This window comes from Schistocerca cancellata, chromosome 6, assembly GCF_023864275.1.
Source record: "Schistocerca cancellata isolate TAMUIC-IGC-003103 chromosome 6, iqSchCanc2.1, whole genome shotgun sequence".
Classification (NCBI taxonomy): Eukaryota; Metazoa; Arthropoda; class Insecta; order Orthoptera; family Acrididae; genus Schistocerca; species Schistocerca cancellata.
This window is the reverse complement of record NC_064631.1, coordinates 272,538,099-272,556,903: the sequence shown is the minus strand read 5'-3', so window position 1 is coordinate 272,556,903 and position 18,805 is coordinate 272,538,099. Positions and strand designations below refer to the sequence as shown.

Genomic DNA, 18,805 nt, shown 5'->3' with positions numbered 1-18,805 from the left:
TTTCTCACCCTGTTTGTTACACTCACCAGTTTGTCCATATGACATAGTAGCCTGTACCCTTACTCATGTGTAGAACATTTTTGGCTTATACATTCACATAGTTTTAATACTTGAATATATTGTAATGTAAAACTTATTTGTTCAGAGTCTCTTTAGATATTACATTAGGCTTGTGTTTTGTGTTCATATAGTCTTAAACCATCACATATTTTTGTACAGCAATCTTTGTACAGCTCTAAGTTGTTTCTGAAGTTGTGTGAATTATCTGTTTAATACTAAGTAATCTGACGATGGCCTAAGAAGCTGAAAGCTGGTTCATTATGAATTATTAAATACATATTATTGTATTTAAGTTATCAATTTGTCTATGTTCCTCCAAGAACCAATGGAATATTCCATAAATATTATTTATTAATAATAAGAAAGGCTGTAGTAAGAGTAACGGTCAATATTCAGGGATATTACAGAAATGATCATTTGAAGCAAAAACGTCTAGTAAACATTGGCTCTAAGATGCATACCTTGAAAACTATGAACACTTCTTTCCTCGATAACGTGAAAAAAGTATTTTCTACTTAGGCTCTTTGCTTTCCATATTCAGAGAGATGGTAGTATGGACAAAAATAAGAAAAAAAGTCCAGTAAACATAGGCTGTAAAGTGCATACCTTAAGAGCTATGAGTATTTGTTCATCTTTACTACTTTGAAACACTTCTCTTATACTGAACAAGTGCACATAGCTCTTAAAAGTGAGCATTTTAGAGTCCACGTTTACTGAAAATTTTTTTCGTTTTTTAGTCCCTACTACCTCCTTTCAAAATATGGAAACCAAAAAGAATGCAGTATCTTGAAGGACTCCTAGCTCTTAATGCATGCATTTTAGAGCCCATGTTTACTGGAGTTTTTTAAGATTGAAGGATAATTCCTGTCGTATTCCTGAATATTGACCATTCCTCCTGTTCTTATTTGACTTCTTTCTGTAATATGATTTATCGTCTGTTTCTTTTTTGTTATTCAGCATTTTTTTTATATATTTGTTCCATTCCATGCTTCTTTTTCATCTTGTAAGAATTAAAATATTAGCTACGTTATAATCAAATGTCGTTTGTCATCATTATATTGGGGGAACAAATTTAGAAATAACGGTAAATTCTTATTTCACCCTGTTAGCATTTATGTAAGAAATCTGTATCGAATTCTTGATTTAGAAATTTTATGGATTATCTAAAAATAACTCTTCCTTGATTTTCAGGATTTGCTGGATACTCATCCATATTCTCAGATATCCAACTGGTCATCTGGCAACACATTTTTCCATGTTACTATTGGTGATCTTGTCAGAGGCTCTAAGCTACTGTGTGAAACGTCTCTAGGATACAAAATGGATGACCTCCTTTCTTCATACACATCTGTAATACAGTCTGCTGTACATAAGAAAACAAAAGTTGTTACTCAACTTTGATTCAGAACTGAAGTACCTGCTGTATAATTATAAAGAGATTATTTATAAATTATTAAATACTTCATTATCACTACATTTAAATGATGATATGATGTAAGTTGGAAACTGACATTTTGAATCACCTGCCACTCATGTCCTCAGTATTGAAAACATAAATTTAGATTTTTGCATTATTCTTACATGTTCTAGTTCCTAGTTCCACAGTTTTCCACATCAACTTTGTGAGACAGCAGAGATTGATTTTATATGTGAGTTTTGCTGTTATGTCAATGCTACATTCAATTGCTACTGTATACAGATGTCTCACTTACCATATATCAACATACACATTCATCACTCATTATTGACAGCCTGTAATTAAGTGCTTTCTATTTTTGTGGTTTAAACTTTAGTAAGTTGACATTTTTGTAGCATGTCTGTCATAATGAGAGTAAACTTCTCCTGTGGCTATAGCAAATATGTAAGTTCTATTTTTTGCAGCATGTCAAATATAGAAATAAAGGGAAGTTCTCATTTCATCCCTCTAGTATTTCCGTAAAAACATACATAGCATGCATATTTAGCTAATAGCAACTTCGTAGACGAACAAACTGTATTACTCCATGCCCCCCTCCCCCTCTCTCTTATATTTTTTGTGAAATATGAGATAACTAATGGTCATGAGACTAAATTTTTTCCATATAATGACAAATAAGTTTGCTTGTTCTGGAAGAAGACAAGTAAGTTAAATGTTTATAAACACTGGCTTCTGCTGCCATTAATGGAGGAATATAAGTTGCTTGAAATATGCTGTTATTAAAAATGTGTAGAGCTGTGTGTGGTAGTTCTTCACACATGAAACCTTCTTTCAAAACTGTCAGCAACTTTTACATTTATTCTTCAGTATGCCACATAATTGTTTATAATAATGTATCTAGAAGAGCATTTCTAACCTGAACAACTAATAACTCGAGAATTTATTAACAGAGATTTCTCAAATTTGTGATATGTTTATAAAAGACAGAATTTAACTAAGCAGAAGTATTACTTTCAAAAGACTGTTATGCAAGTCTCTGCATTGCAGCATAAATACATACAAAATTAAACAACAATATTCTGTTGCTCACCTTTAAATAAATCACAGTTATAACTCCATATACCGTATTTACTCGAATCTAAGCCGCACTTTTTTTCCGGTTTTTGTAATCCAAAAAACCGCCTGCGGCTTAGAATCGAGTGCAAAGCAAGCGGAAGTTCTGAAAAATGTTGATAGGTGCCGCCACAACTATCTTCTGCCATCGAATATATGTAGCGCTACATAGGCATCCTTTGTAGGCACAAAGATAAATACTGGCGCCAAAACCTCTGCGTCAGTAAACAAAATTAAAAAAAAAAAAAAAAATTGGGAGACGAGCATTTTTCTCCGCCCCAGTTTCGACCACTGCATTTTCATACATTATCCAACGAAGTAAATACAAATTCCGTATTGTTCATCTTCGAATTTCAATGTACTACGAAAATCCGACTGGTAATACTGGGATTTTTGTCAACATGGCCAACTCTACATTCTGAATTTTTTCCTACCTGTGAGAAGAGATGGTTGCTAACAGGAACCTGATGAAATGTGAATCACATGCAGTATTCTCTTCACCACAAGAATAATACAAATATAAACATTTTGCCATGTATTCTTTCGTGTTTGCTTCTATCTCATTTAAATCCTGTCTGCCAAATAAACTACGAAACTAGAGTGAGACAACAGCAAACGCGGAAGAATATACGTATCGTGTCATGCTTATATTCGTATTACTCATGCCTAATAGTGATACAGTCAGAAATGAAGCACGGCAACTGACTAGATTTTTAAATTGAAGATGACTAGTTTCTGTGCAGAATTTGATGTACTAAAGAAGCGGCCGCAAAGATTTTCAAACGGAGAAAAATTTTCGCCAAACTTTCGTTCAGAACATGTTATATCATACGCAGTCTATTATTTGGTTCTTGTTGATCATTATCAAAGAAAGCAGCAGTGTAAGTAACAACAAATAGCAGTCTCTTGCCATTGTTTCGCTAATGTGACGATTCCTCTCTTTTTTTAATTGTAGGCGGCGGTAGCGCGCACAAAAGCAAGCCATGCCGCGAGCAGCGACAGGCCGTAAACACGCACTATCAGAATGCGACAAACAATGCATGACACAGTATAGTAATGCATTTTCAGCTTACAGTGACTGACGTAAACACCTATAACATTGAAAACAGCACTTATCAGATCAAAGCAAAATAAGCAATTGATTCAAACCAGACGAAGCACGTGAAACAGGAAGGGTATCCATATAAATACGGACCGAGCGCCTGACGCATAGCAATGGCTACCTGGTGAAGCTTAACTGCTAAGCTTTCGACTCGAACCAAACTACTGTAACTGTATCGTCATTCATTCGACCTAAATTGTGTCTCATATTACAATGGACCAACTTTGTTTCGATTTGGAGATGCGGCCTAAAACTTTTCTCTCCCCTTGAATTTCGAGTCTCAAATTTCAGGTGCGGCTTAGATTTGGGAATTTTTTTTTTTCCCTTATTTCGAGTCTCATATTTCAGGTGCGGCTTAGATTCGAGTGCGGCTTAGATTCGAGTAAATACAGTATGTGCTTGATAAATCAAATTTGACAAAAACTGATTTCCTTTTCTTTACATGAAATATATTTCTCCCATCATCTTGTAGACCAAAAGGCACCAGAGACATACACTATGTGATCAAAAGTATCCGGATACCTGGCTGAAAATGGCTTACAAGTTTGTGGTGCCCTCCAACAGTAATGCTGGAATTCAGTGTGGTGTTGGCCCACTCTTAGCCTTGATGACAGCTTCCTCTCTCGCAGGCATACATTCAGTCAGTTACTGGAAGGTTTCTTGGGGAACGGCAGCCCATTCTTCACAGAGTGCTGCACTGAGGAGAGGTATTGATGTTGGTCAGTGAGGCCTAGCACGAAGTCAGCATTCCAAAACATCCCAAAGATGTTCTATAGGATTCAGGTCAGGACTCTGTGCAGTCCAGTCCATTAAAGAGATGTTATTGTCGTGTAAACACTCCGCCACAGGCTGAGCATTATGAACAGGTGCTTGAGTGTGTTGAAAGATGCAATCACCATACCCGAATTGCTCTTCAACACTGGGAAGCTAGAAGGTGCTTAAAACATCGATGCAAGCCAGTGCTGTGGTAGTGCCTTGCAAAACAACAAGAGGTGCAAGCCCCCTCCATGAAAAACATGACCACAGCATAACACCACTGCCTCCGAATTTTACTGTTGGCCCTACTAACGCTGGCGGATGATGTTCACCGGGCATTCACCATACCCACACCCTGCCATCGGATTACCACGTTGTGTACAATGATTCGTCACTCCACACAACGTTTTTCCACTGTTTTGCCGCTCAACTATGAAATCCAAGTTTTCTCACCTGCCGCCTAACTTTCATAGTACTTGCAGTGGATCCTGATGCAGTTTGGAATTCCCGTGTGATGGTCTGGATAGATGTCTACCTATTACACATTACCACCCTCTTCAACTGTCGTCGGTCTGCGTCAGTCAACAGATGAGGTTGCCCTGTACACTTTTATGATGTACCTGTCCCTTCACGCTTCCACATCACTATCACATCAGAAACAGTGGACCTAGGGATGTTTAGGAGTGTGGAAATCTCACATACAGAGGTGTGATGCAAGTGACACCCAGTCACCTGACAACGTTCGAAGTCCGTGAGTTCCACAGAGCACCCCATTCTGCTCTCTCATGATGTCTAATGAGTACTGAGGTCGCTGATACGGAGTACCTAGCAGGAGGTGGCAGCACAATGCACCTAATATGAAAAATGTATGTTTTTGGAGGTTATTGTGTGTGACAGTCCAAGCAGTAGGTCATGAATGGATCATGGGATTTACCAATGCAGAAAAAGCTGACATGCTCATGGTGTATGGAGAGCATAGGAAGAATGCAGTTCACTCTTGTATGGTGTATGAGGCAAGATACCCCAATAGATATCAACCTTCTTGGCAATTATTTATCAACTTCAACCAGTTATGCAAAACTGGTAGTGTAATACCTAGACAGCATAATAGAAGGAAACAAGTGATGACAGAAGTGGGGGAAATTAGTATTCTTACTGCTGTTGCAGTCGATCCTCATGTTAGCCCCTGTGCAATTGAACGAGGAAGTGGGATGAGTCAGCTTAGTGTCCTACGCATTATTCATCAAGATAGGTTCCATCCCTATCACACCTCTCTCCATTAAGAGCTGCATGGAAATGATTATGAGGATCATGTTAACTTCTGTTCATGGTTATTAAGATAGGATACTCCAGACGTATCAAGTATCTTGTTTAGTAATGAAGACACATTTACAGGTAAACTGCTGAAACATGCACTGTTGGTCTGTTGACATTCCCTGTTGGCTTCTTCAGGTGGAATGTCAGTGTTCTTTGGGTGTAAATATGTGGTTTGCAATAGTGAACTGTCAGCTCATAGGTCTGTTTCTCATAGATGGAACACTGAATGCGCACAAGTATTGCAGCCTCCTAACAGACCTAGCTTCCTCCACAGATGCTAGAAGACATTCCTCTGCGGAAAAGGAGGAACTTATGGTACCAACATGATGGCTGTCCAGCCCGTAGTGCACGAATTACTACAGCATGTCTCCATAAAATTGTTTCCAAGTCATTGTATTGCATGCAGAGGATCTGTACCTCGGTTGGCCCCTGATGATGTGCAACAATGTATTATTGCAGCCTGCTCAGATCATCATCATCATCATCATCATCATCATCATCATCATCATCAGCCAATTCAATCATTAGATGATGTGGCCTCTTCGAGTCGTGGATTCAGGTAGGCTTTCAGAAGTCTTCTCCAAGTGGGACGGTCTTGGGCAGTTCTCTGCCAGGTGTTACCAGCGACCTTCGTAATGTCTTTGTCCCATCTGTCTGGTGGTCTTCCTCTAGGCCTCTGGTGCTCTCTTGGACTCCACTCCAGTACTAGCTTCATCCATCTGTTGTCTTTTCTTCTTGCGACGTGGCCAGCCCACTGCCATTTCAAGGAACCTACTCTCTCTAAGATGTCATTAACCTTCATCACAGACCGGATGTCATCTGCCCTTTTCCTGTCCTTTCTTGTATAGCCCAGCATTGATCCAGATATTCCTGCTGAAATGCAGCATTCATTCCATAGCAGACTAGAAGAATCTATTACCACTGCTGGCAGTCAGTTTGAACACATCCTGCAATGTCAATTGTCTCATTACTGGTTAGAATTCACATAACTAATGTATGCACTTTTGTTGTTCTTTAGTGTGTACTACCACAAGTATTCTACCAGTGTCAGTATAGGAACATTTCAAAATATGATATCTCCCAAATGACTTGCACTATAATCCTGTAATAGAAACCACTGACATTTTAATTTACTCTACTTTTATTCTTTTAGTGCCAATAGGCATTGGTCCGTTTAAAAAATGTATGTTTGCACAAAAAATACACTTTCTAAGAATTATTACAATCTGTTGATTCATTAACAATACGAACCCCTAACTACCAATCCATTTTGTGAAAACCCACACACCAATAGCATTTTCCATTCCCGCAATATTTGTGGTGCAAGTTTTAGGTGACTCACCCTATATATACAGAGTGTTCAGTTTATCTGAAGACACTGAAATATCTCAAAAACTACACATCAGATCCAAATAATTTGTAATTAAAATCTGTTCATCTCTGGGTAGGGGGGGGGGGGGGGGACATCCAATAATATTAACCTTGGCCCCTGCAACCCCCACCAACCTGTTTGTTTGTTTGTGTTTGTGTGTGTGTGTGTGTGTGTGTGTGTGTGTGTGTGGAGGGGGCAACTTTGAAATCTTCGATGAGAATCCCCATTTTTTATTTTAGATTCAGAGTCTACTACACAAAGTACATATGTTTTCTCTGAATCATATGTTTCAAAATTCTGTCCAGAGACTCAAATTAACACCCCACCCCACCACCACCACCACCACCATCACCACCACCACCACCATCACCACAATCTGTTGATTCATTAACAATACCTCCTCTGTGCTGCAAAGGTAGGACAGGTAATTATTTTATTTCATAACTTTTAATGGAAAATCCCATTCTTAATGTTGTTTTCCTCCAATAAAATTAAAAGGGGTCTGCTCGATGCACCACTGGTGCTGTGTAGTGAACTACAATGTATGTGTTTTTTTTTTATTTTTTATTTTTTTATATACTCCATGCAGGAATCGATACAATGATGGTGGTAAACAACAATGTGTAGTATTCTGTGAAATCATTCTGGGACTGGAGATGGAAAATAACAATTTTCTTTCATGTTTAGTGTTCTGTGAAATGGCTACATATGTTTAAATGTAAAAGTAAACATTGCAGTGTGAGAATTTGGGGAACTTGGAAACCGAATATCATGCCACAGTCAGGCAGAAGTGAGACTCCTGAAAGCTGTTTCCAGAGAAAAGATTTGCAGCCGGTTCTGGTTTCAATAAGACAGAGCACTACTGCACTGGTGGAACACATATGTCTCAGATCTCATTTCTGTGCAAAAATTGTGTGAAAATAGATGAGAATGAAGTATAAAATGGTATGGAAAACAGTGTATACAATTGCAATAGAAAAATAAAACACACCAAAGATGCAAAACTAGATGAAATATGTCAGTATAGGACATACATCTACTACTGATGAAAAAGTATTTTCAGAACTAAGCAAATTCTTTATGACAACTTTACAAATGACATGCTTTTAAACTAAAAATGCATAACATAAGTCAATCTGAAGAAATTCACTTTTCACAAGTACCGGTAATATAGTTTCAGCTGAGCAATCGAAAGAAAATAAGTAAAATGCACATGTCTTAGTTTTTAGGCATAAAATAGAAAAAGAACAATAATTTTTGTAATATTTTTCAGAAATTAATTGAGATCCATAGGAGCTGACACATAGGTGTCAAAACATGTTTGTTTAAAAACTAAAATAAATACTGTACCAGTAGGTTGTGTGTGGCAGAAGGCGGAACTCAAATTTAATCCACAAACATGAAAAAAATTTCAAGGAAAGCTTTCAACCTCAGCAAGGCAGATGTTTGACTTTACAATTTTTTTTACAATACGTTGTACAGAGGAAACATGCTTTTATTATTATTTACTAAAGTATCTTGTAAGTTTTCAAGGTTCATAGATGGCTTTGTAGTTCATGCAGAGAGCTGTCTGCCAGGACAATATAAGGCTCAGGATACCAATATGTAATCAGCTTTATGTAAACCTGAAGTCCTTGTAGATGATGGGGTATAGTGTGAAAATATTACTAGAACAGCACTTAGAAATTGTAGCACACCTCAGTGTTAATATTCATTCCTACAGATTTTTGGTTATGAAAAAGACCTGGTTAACATAATTGCTGTAATGAAACTGAAACAGAAATAGGTGGGACATACAGACAGGCGAACAGACAATATGAAGAGTAACAAAAGTCTTTATTCCACTGCCTGACAAAAATGTGGAATGTCTAGAAGCAGAGTTGGAAAGGAAATTAAATGAAAGTTCATGGGTTGAGAGGGTATGTGACATTATTTCGGTGATTACAAAACTGAATCAAATTTACAAAGAACTTGACAGTATGAAGCCACTTATTAGCATGACGTTACACCCCCTCTGACCTGGATGCAAGCACTGATTTCGTTGGGACAGGTGTTGCAAAGCAATTGTATCCTGTCTCGAGGCAAGCTGGCCCACAACTATTGTAATTAGTCCTAAATGTCCCACATACTGGCACTAGGACAGAGCTGCCATCTGACCTGATCTCACACGCCATGTTGGGGACAGATCTGGGGATCTTACTGGCCTTAAGAGTACCTCAACATCATCCAAGTACCCAGAATGAGATTTTCACTCTGTAGCGGAATGTGCGCTGATATGAAACTTCCTGGCAGATTAAAACTGTGTGCCAGACCAAGACTTGAACTCGGGACCTTTGCCTTTCACGGGCAAGTGCTCTACCAAGTTGGTAGAGCACTTGCCTGCGAAAGGCAAAGGTCCCGAGTTTGTCTTGGTCCGGCACACAGTTTTAATCTGCCAGGAAGTTTCATCATCCAAGTAGTTCATAGATACATGTGCCATAATTGAATACTCTATTATAAGGAGCAGTCAAATGAAAACAAGACAGATAGAAAAAAGGAAGTAAACTGTTTATTATTTTGAAAGTAATCACTATAAATGTTGATAAATTTATCCAATGTGAGACAAAACGGTCAAGACTTCATGGAGAAATGTTTATGGGTGCCTACATAATCAAGGTTGTACACATTGATGACTGTGGATGTCTTTCTTCAGGGCTACAAAAATATGAGAATCACATGGGGAGAGATCAAGACTATGGAGGATGCGCAAGGGCTTCCACAGCATACTCAAAACAACCTTGGCAACATGTGTGCTGGCATTTTGTTGACTTGTTAGCAGGTTGTTTCGACTATGCTGCAGAAGTTTTGTTGGGAAGCCCTTACACATACTCCATACAATCTTGATTTCTTCTCATGCGATTTCATTTCTGTGTCCTGAAGAAAGACATTCTTGGCAGTCAGATTGGCTTCGGACAAAGACATAAATGTCTGGGTACAACCATGGTTTCTTAGACAACCACAAACATTTTTCCATGAAAGTGTTGATCATCTTATCTCACAGTGGGATAAATGTATTAATAGCTATGGTTAATTTTGTAAACCCTCCTCACCAGCTATTGTAAAGGCCTCATCACTGCTGTTGTTGAGGCCGAGTTGCCACTGCTGTCATGGTAGGCAGACTTTTGTGAGTTCGTGAAATGGCTTCTGGTGCAATATGGCCCTAAGACTATTTCTCCCTGCCACTATTACACAGCTATGCTCCAGGGTCCGGTAAAAGGATAGGAGAACGAAAGTTCTACAACACTCCAACATTCCCTGTCTAAGCCAGCCCTGGATAATGATCTATAACCAAGTAGGTGAGAGCTGCTTTTCTCTCTCCTGAGTAGGCTGCTATCCATTGTCATCTGATCGTTGGCAGATTGTACTCGCCCGGCAACTGGCTAAGGCGTAGTCAATATCTTCTTCCTCACCGCCGCCCATGGCGCTGGTGGAATGGTGGAACTCACACAAGTGGTGAGTCTCTAAGGCACTGGCACCAGCTTGCCTGTGGTGCTTTTGCCCTGGCTGTGTCTTGCTTGAATGACACAGCAGTTAATACTTCTGAAATAAGAAACAGTTTACTTACTTTTATCCATCTGTCTCATTTTCATTTGACTGCCCCTTATATTTACATATCCACTGATGAGGTGCACATGTACGAAGTTGCATTGACATTCGACCGTGTCTTTTGGGAGTTTCACACTTTTTGTCAGGCATTGTATTTCACTTGGCAAAATTACGGTCTTCAGGCTCTCTCTTACATATACAAAGACTTTCTAACTGAGTCAACATTACAATTGTATGCTACATGTTCAACATATAATACACACAGCAAAAAAGTTTTGCATCACTTAGGTTCTGAGAGTTCCAGAACCTGTACAGAAAATTGGAATAGAGATCAACATAAACATCATCTCCGCCGTTTTTACTGCTCATGAAAACAACACATTGCATGTTATACCATTACATAGCAAGACCTTCAGAGGAGGTGGTCCAGATTGCTTTACACAACAGTACCTCTAGTACCCAGTAGCACATCCTCTTGCATTGATGCATGCCTGAATTTGTCGAGGCATACTATCCACAACTTCATCAAGGCACTGTTGGTCTAGATTGTCTCACTCCTCAATGGCGATTCGGCGTAGATCCCTCAGAGTGATTGGTGGGTCATTTCGTCCTTAAACAGCCCTTTACAATCTATCCCAGGCATGTCCGACAGGGTTCATGTCTGGAGTACATGCTGGCCACTCCAGTTGAGCAGTGAAGTTCCTGAAGGAACTCATTCACAAAAAGAGCACTATGGGAGCGCGAACTGTCGTCCAGGAAGACCAATGCCTCGCCAATATGCTGCCTATATGGTTGCACTATCGGTCAGAGGATGGCATTCACGTATCGTACAGCCATTACGGCACCTTCAATGACCACAGGCGGTGTATGTTGGCCCCACATAATGCAACTCCAAAACAGCAGGGAACCTCCACCGTGTTGCACTCACTGGAAGGTGTGTCTAAGGCATTCAGCCTGACCGGGTTGCCTCCAAACATGTCTCCAACGATTGTCTGGTTGAAGGCATGGGTGATGCTCATCGGTGATGAGAACGTGATGCCAATCTTGAGCGGTCCTTCAGCATGTTGTTGGGCCCATCTCTACTGCACTGCATGTTGTCGTGGTTGCAAAGATGGACCTCGCCATGGACAATGGGAGTGAAATTGTGCATAGTGCAGCCTATTGCGCACAGTTTGAGCGCAAGACGTCCTGTGGCTGAACAAAAAGCGTACGGTGGCGTTGCTGTTAGGGTTCCTCTGAGCCATAATCCATAGGTAGTGGTTGTACTCTGCAGTAATATCCCTTGGGTGGCCTGAGCAAGGCATGTCATCAACAGTTCCTGTCTCTCTGTGTCTCGTCCATGTCCAAACAACATTGTTTTGCTTCACTCCGAGACACCTGGACACTCCCCTTGTTGAGAGCCCTTCCTGGCACAAAGTAACAATGCAGACATGGTCAAACTGTGGTGTTGACTTCTCAGCTGTCGGACTCCCTCCAACTAATAGGTGTTGCTCATGCAAGGTTGTTTACATCTTTGGGCAAATTTAGTGACATCTCCGAACAGTCAAAGGGACTGTGTCTGTGATATAGTATCCACAGTCAACATCTATCTTCAGGAGTTTTGGGAACCAGGGTGATGCAAAACAGTTTTTGATGTGTGTAGTAGTAATAATAATAAATGACAGTGTGTATAGTAAAGAATATGTTGGACTAGCTGTATGCAGTCATGCTTTGCTGTCACCTAGGCTGCATACATGGAAAAGAAAGAAAAGAGAAAGCACAAATTTCTAGTATGTATCACAACCGGATATACGTTCTAATCTGCTTTTCTTCCCCTTTTTATGTACATCTGCTCCTCCTTATCCCTCTCTGTGTCCATCACTACCTTCTCCTTTCTCTGTTCACCTTCTCCTCCCCCCTTCTCTCTCTCCACCTCCTCCTGCTCTCTCTCTCTCTCTCTCTCTCTCTCTCTCTCTCTCTCTCTCTCTCTCTCTCTCCCTCTCTCAGTCCGTCATCTCCACCCCCCATTCTCCCTCTATCTTCTTCTCCCTTCCTCTGTCTTCATCTCCTCCTGCCACAGCTCTCTGTCCATCTCCACTTTCCTGTTTTCTACGCACATTGCCTCCCATCCTCTGGCCGTCACCTCTTACCTGTCTTTCTGACCAAGAGCATTGTTTATTGTCATTGTAAATTCAGATTGTGTAGTAGTATTCTAATCATAAACCAATGAGACATAAATAGAACTTCTTGTTTGCACGAATCAAACGTTGTGTCAAAATTTCAAAGCAATCGGTCAAGAACTATTGGAAATTAATGATTTTGAACAAAACAGCATTTAAATTTTTATAACGCTTCCACTTTTATTACATGTATACCAGATAGGGTATTCAAATGAAATATAACAATCCTTGAAGAACTTCCAGAGATTTGAGATTCTGAAGAACGAATATCTACGATTGTACTTATATAGAAAATGTGAATGTTCCTAATCACAATTCTCGGAAAGTTTTTGACCGATTGCTTTGAAAATTTGACACAACGTTCCACTGGTAAATGTCCGTGTTTCTATTTACTTAGTTTTAAATATATGTAAAAGTTACATATAAATACATTATAAATCATTTATTAAACAATTAGACACATAAAAATATGCCCATGATAAAATTCTATGTTGTGTCAAAATTTCGAAGCAATCGGTCTAGAACTTTCAGAGGTAACAATTTTGAACAAACTAAAATTTATATTTTTGTAATGTTCCCCTTTCATTAAATATATATTACGTACATGTCACATGGTGTTCCAGTAGGTATTCAGGGTGGTCCATTGATCGTGACCAGGCCAAATATCTCCCGAAATAAGCGTCAAACGAAAAAACTACAAAGAACAAAACTTGCCTAGCTTGAAGGGGGAAAACAGATAGCACTTTTTTAAAATAGGAACTCCCATTTTTTGTTACATATTCGTGTAGTACGTAAAGAAATATGAATGATTTAGTTGGACCACTTTCTTCGCTTTGTGACAGATGGCGCTGTGAATAGTGAATAGTGTTTTATTCGTCTCATAACATACAATTTCTAATCATATGATTAGTGTACAGGAGACAAGTCAAAAAATGGATAACACAACTTAGGCCTAATTGGTACAAAAAATTTTAACATTAATATAAACTTTTATTTTTCTTTCCTCCCTTTTGTGAAGGACAGCTACATTTACACACAAGACTATATGTAAATTTATCCTGCTCAAATGTTCAGTTCATCCTTCATGAACTCCTCAACAGTGTAAGTAGCAGCGTTTGACAAGTATATCATATAGCTTTGTTTTCAGTATCTCTAGGTTCATACTCAGAACATTCTTTCCTTTTAGCTTGTTATGAATTTTCATTGCCATATACTGAGGAGACTGCACATATAGGTTTAACCGATGAGTGGGAAGCATGAAATTGTCTATGTTTCTTGTGTTATATGAGTGATTGAAACAGTTTTTCTCGAATAACTCTAAATTGCTATGTAGAAAGATGATAATATCATAGATGTATAAGGAGGGAACTGTTAATAACTGTTGTTTTATAAATAGTGGGCGACATGATTTCCTTGGATGGGCGGTACACGTGTTCCTTATTATTCTTTTCTGTAGCTTTAGTATGTGCAATATATTGCTTGAATTTCCCCAAAAAATAATACCATACCTTACAACTGATTGAAAGTAGCTGTGCCGGCCGCGGTGGTCTCGCGGTTCTAGGTGCGCAGTCCGGAACCGCGCGACTGCTACGGTCGCAGGTTCGAATCCTGCCTCGGGCATGGATGTGTGTGATGTCCTTAGGTTAGTTAGGTTTAAGTAGTTCTAAGTTCTAGGGAACTGATGACCACAGCTGTTAAGTCCCATAGTGCTCAGAGCCATTTTTTTGAAAGTAGCTGTGGTATGCAATTTTCCTTGTATTCATGTCTGTTGCACCAGCTAATATTTGCATAGCAAATGCAAAGCTACATAATTTGTTTAACAGGTAGTCAACATGTTTATTCCAATTTAAATTTTTATCTAGGTTTTACCCGAAATACTTTACAGAATCTACTTCCTCTATATCCTCATTTTTATGAGTTATTTTAATTTCTTAGGGCTTTGACTGTTTTGTTCTGAACTGGACCATGTGGGTTTTGGGGATGTTCAATCTTAATCCATTCAGTTGGAACCATGTTTCTAGTTTGTTCATTGTGTTTATTATGTAGAGCGGGATGTTTTCTGGCTCCTGGTTTTCAATTAATACAGATGTGTCATCTGCAAATAAAATCGATGGAGCATTTATATTGTTCGGTAAATCATTAACATAGAACAAGAACAAAATAGGTCCTAGAATCGAGCCTTAAGGGACACCTTGGGCTACTGTTTTCCATTTTGAATAGTAATTTGCTGAATTTGATGAGACAATCACTCTTTGTTTCCTATTTGATAAGTATGAAGTAAGCCAATTTAGAACATTACCCTTGATCCCATACTTGTCAAGCTTATAGATAAGCAGTGCATGATTTACAGAGTCGAAGGCTTTTGTGAGATCACAAAAGATTCCTGCAACTTTATTATGGTTGTCTAATGATGTGCTGATCTTGTCGATAAACTTGTTAATTGCATCAGTAGTACTTTTGCCACGCTGGAAACCAAATTGGTTTTCCGTAATAATATCATATTTCTCGATAAAATTTCGAATCTGCATAGCAGCAGCATTTTGAAAGATTTTTGAAAGGACTGGAAGGAGGGAGATGGGACGATAATTCCCCATATCCTCTCTTGACCCTTTTTTGAGCAACGGTTTTACTTCCGCATACTTCAGCACCTGTAATAGTCACAAACGTATAAGTACGTGGTATCACGTAACATTTCGCCAGTGCGGACGGTATTTGCTTCGTGATACATTACCGGTACCCGTGTTAAAATGGACCGTTAACCAATTGCGGAAAAGGTCGATATCGTGTTGATGTATGGCTATTGTGATCAAAATGCCCAACGGGCGTGTGCTATGTATGTTGCTTGGTATCCTGGACGACATCATCCAAGTGTCCGGACCGTTCGCCGGATAGTTATGTTATTTAAGGAAACAGGAAGTGTTCAGCCACATGTGAAACGTCAACCACGACCTGCAACAAATGATGATGCCAAGTAGGTGTTTTAGCTGCTGTCGCAGCTAATCCGCACATCAGTAGCAGACAAATAGCACGAGAATCGGGAATCTCAAAAACGTCGGTGTTGAGAATGCTACATTAATATCGATTGCACCTGTACCATATTTCTATGCACCAGGAATTGCATGGCGACGACTTTGAACGTCGTGTACAGTTCTGCCACTGGGCACGAGAGAAATTACGGGACGATGACAGATTTTTTGCACGCGTTCTATTTAGCGACGAAGCGTCATTCACCAACAGTGGTAACGTAAACCGGCATAATATGCACTACTGGGCAACGGAAAATCCACGATGGCTGCGACAAGTGCAATATCAGCGACCTTGGCTGATTAATGTATGGTGCGGCATTATGGGAGGAAGGATAATTGGCACCCATTTTATTGATGGCAATCTAAATGGTGCAATGTATGCTGATTTCCTACGTAATGTTCTACCAATGTTACTACAAGATGTTTCACAGCGTGACAGCATGGCGATGTACTTCCAACATGATGGGGTACATAGCTCGCGTGCGATTGAAGCGGTATTGAATACCATATTTCATAACAGGTCGATTGGTCATCGAAGCACCATACCATGGCCCGCACGTTCACCGGATCTGACGTCCCCGGATTTCTTTCTGTTGGGAAAGTTGAAGAATATTTGCTATCATGATTCACCGACAACGCCTGACAACATGCGTCAGTACATTGTCAATGCATGTGCGAACATTACGGAAGGCGAACTACTCGCTGTTGAGAGGAATGTCGTTACACTTATTGCCAAATGCATTGAGGTTGACGGACATCATTTTGAGCATTTATTGCATTAATGTGGTATTTACAGGTAATCACGCTGTAACAGCATGAGTTCTTAGAAATGATAAGTTAACAAAGGTACATGTATCATATTGGAAGAACTGAAATAAAACGTTCAAACGTACCTACGTTCTGTATTTTAATTTAAAAAACCTACCTGTTAGCGACTGTTCGTCTAAAATTGTGAGCCATACGTTTGTGACTATTACAGTGCCATCTATCACAAAGCGAAAAAAGTGGTCCAACTAAAACATTCATATTTCTTTATGTACTACACGAATATGTAACAAAAATGGGGGTTCCTATTTAAAAAATGCAGTTGATATCCGTTTGACCTATGGCAGCGCTATCTAGCGGGCCAACCATAGCGCCATCTGGTTTCCCCCTTCAAGCTAGACAAGTTCCGTTCCTTGTAGTTTTTTCGCCTGACGATTTTGTGAGATATTTGACCCGGTCACGATCAATGGACCACCCTGTATAAAAACACGTGAGTATTTAAATGCAATGTTGTGTTACAATTTCACAGTAATGCATGAAGAACTTTTGGAGAATTGAGATTTTGAAGAAACGAACATCTACGTTTTTAAGTATACAGAATGATTTTTTCCACTGTGTACAGACTCTAGGTATTGATCGATGAGAGGATACGGAACAAAAAAGGTCTAATGAAATTATGTCCAGAAACGCATGGTTTCCACAGTAGAGACCATTTATTCAATCATACTTTGTTACACAGGCTGCGGTCTAATACGTGCTGTACCATGCAGCCACTGTTACAGTATGAATTTTTTTCTCCTACACGTCATGGCCTAGCGCCCTCTCCTGCCACAGTAATAGGTAATGTCGTGTCCGATTCACTTCTCTTCCTGACTCACCTTGTAGTGGATGTGATACAGCGCTGTACACAATGGTTCCATATTCGAATCGAGAGCTTGCCGACATGGTGTTAGTTACGGAAAAGCAAATTGCTACAGGCAGCGGGCAGGAAGGTTTTATCAGGAGACCTATCCCCTACGACGACTTCCACAGCATTCAATGTTTGCAACAGTGTTTCGCCATTTGTCTGAGACAGGGTCATTTCAGGAACAGAAAATTATGAAGGGCATACCCAAAATGTATGTTATTCAATCTGTATATTGAGCAAGCAGTAAAGGAAACAAAAGAAAAATTCGGAGTAGGAATTAAAATCCATGAGGAAGAAATAAAAACTTTGAGGTTCGCCAATGACATTGTAATTCTGTCAGAGACAACAAATGACTTGGAAGAGCAGTTGAACGGAATGGACAGTGTCTTGAAAGGAGGATATAAGATGAACATCAACAGAAGCAAAACGAGGATAATGGAATGTAGGCGAATTAAGTCGAGTGATGCTGAGGGAATTAGATTAGGAAATGAGACACTTAAAGTAGTAAAGGAGTTTTGCTATTTGGGGAGCAAAATAACTGATGATGGTCGAAGTTGAGAGGATATAAAACGTAGACTGGCAATGGCAAGGAAAGCGTTTCTGAAGAAGAGAAATTTGTTAACATCGAGTATAGATTTAAGTGCCAAGGAGTCGTTCCTGAAAGTATACGTATGGAGTGTAGCCATGTATGGAAGTGAAATGTGGACGATAAATATTTTAGACAAGAAGAGAATAGAATCTTTCGAAATGTGGCGCTACAGAAGAATGCTGAAGATTCGATGGGTAGATCACATAACTAATGAGGAGGTATTGAATAGAATTGGTGAGAAGAGAAATTTGTGGCACAACTCGACTAGAAGAAGGGATCGGTTGGTAGGGCATATTCTGAGGCATCAAGGGATCACCAATTTAGTATTGGAGGGCAGCATGGAAGGTAAAAATCGTAGAGGGAGACCAATAGATGAATGCACTAAACAGATTCAGAAGGATGTAGGTTGCATTAGATATTGGGAGATGAAGAAGTTCGAACAGGATAGAGTAGCATGGAGAGCTGCATCAAACTAATCTCTGGACTGAAGACCACAACAACAACAACCCAAAATGTTCGGACACCAGATTTGGAGGAAAATTCGAATAACACTGCGGAAGATAACTGCCGTGTCAGTACCAGACAGTTGGCTCGCCAGTACAGGGTAAGCTCCACGACTGTGTGGAACATTCTCCAT

At 39.5% G+C, this 18,805-nt stretch overlaps 1 protein-coding gene across 1 annotated transcript in view; it reads left to right on the top strand.

Moving 5' to 3' along the window:
• LOC126191464 (myosin-VIIa-like) overlaps positions 1-1,979 on the top strand; it is a 389,317-nt gene extending 387,338 nt beyond the window's left edge. Inside the window, exon 39 of the mRNA XM_049932341.1 lies at positions 1,252-1,979. Coding sequence (XP_049788298.1) covers positions 1,252-1,461 — 210 coding nt within the window. The 3' untranslated portion in view covers positions 1,462-1,979. The remainder of the gene's footprint in view (positions 1-1,251) is intronic.
• Positions 1,980-18,805: the final 16,826 nt, after the last annotated feature.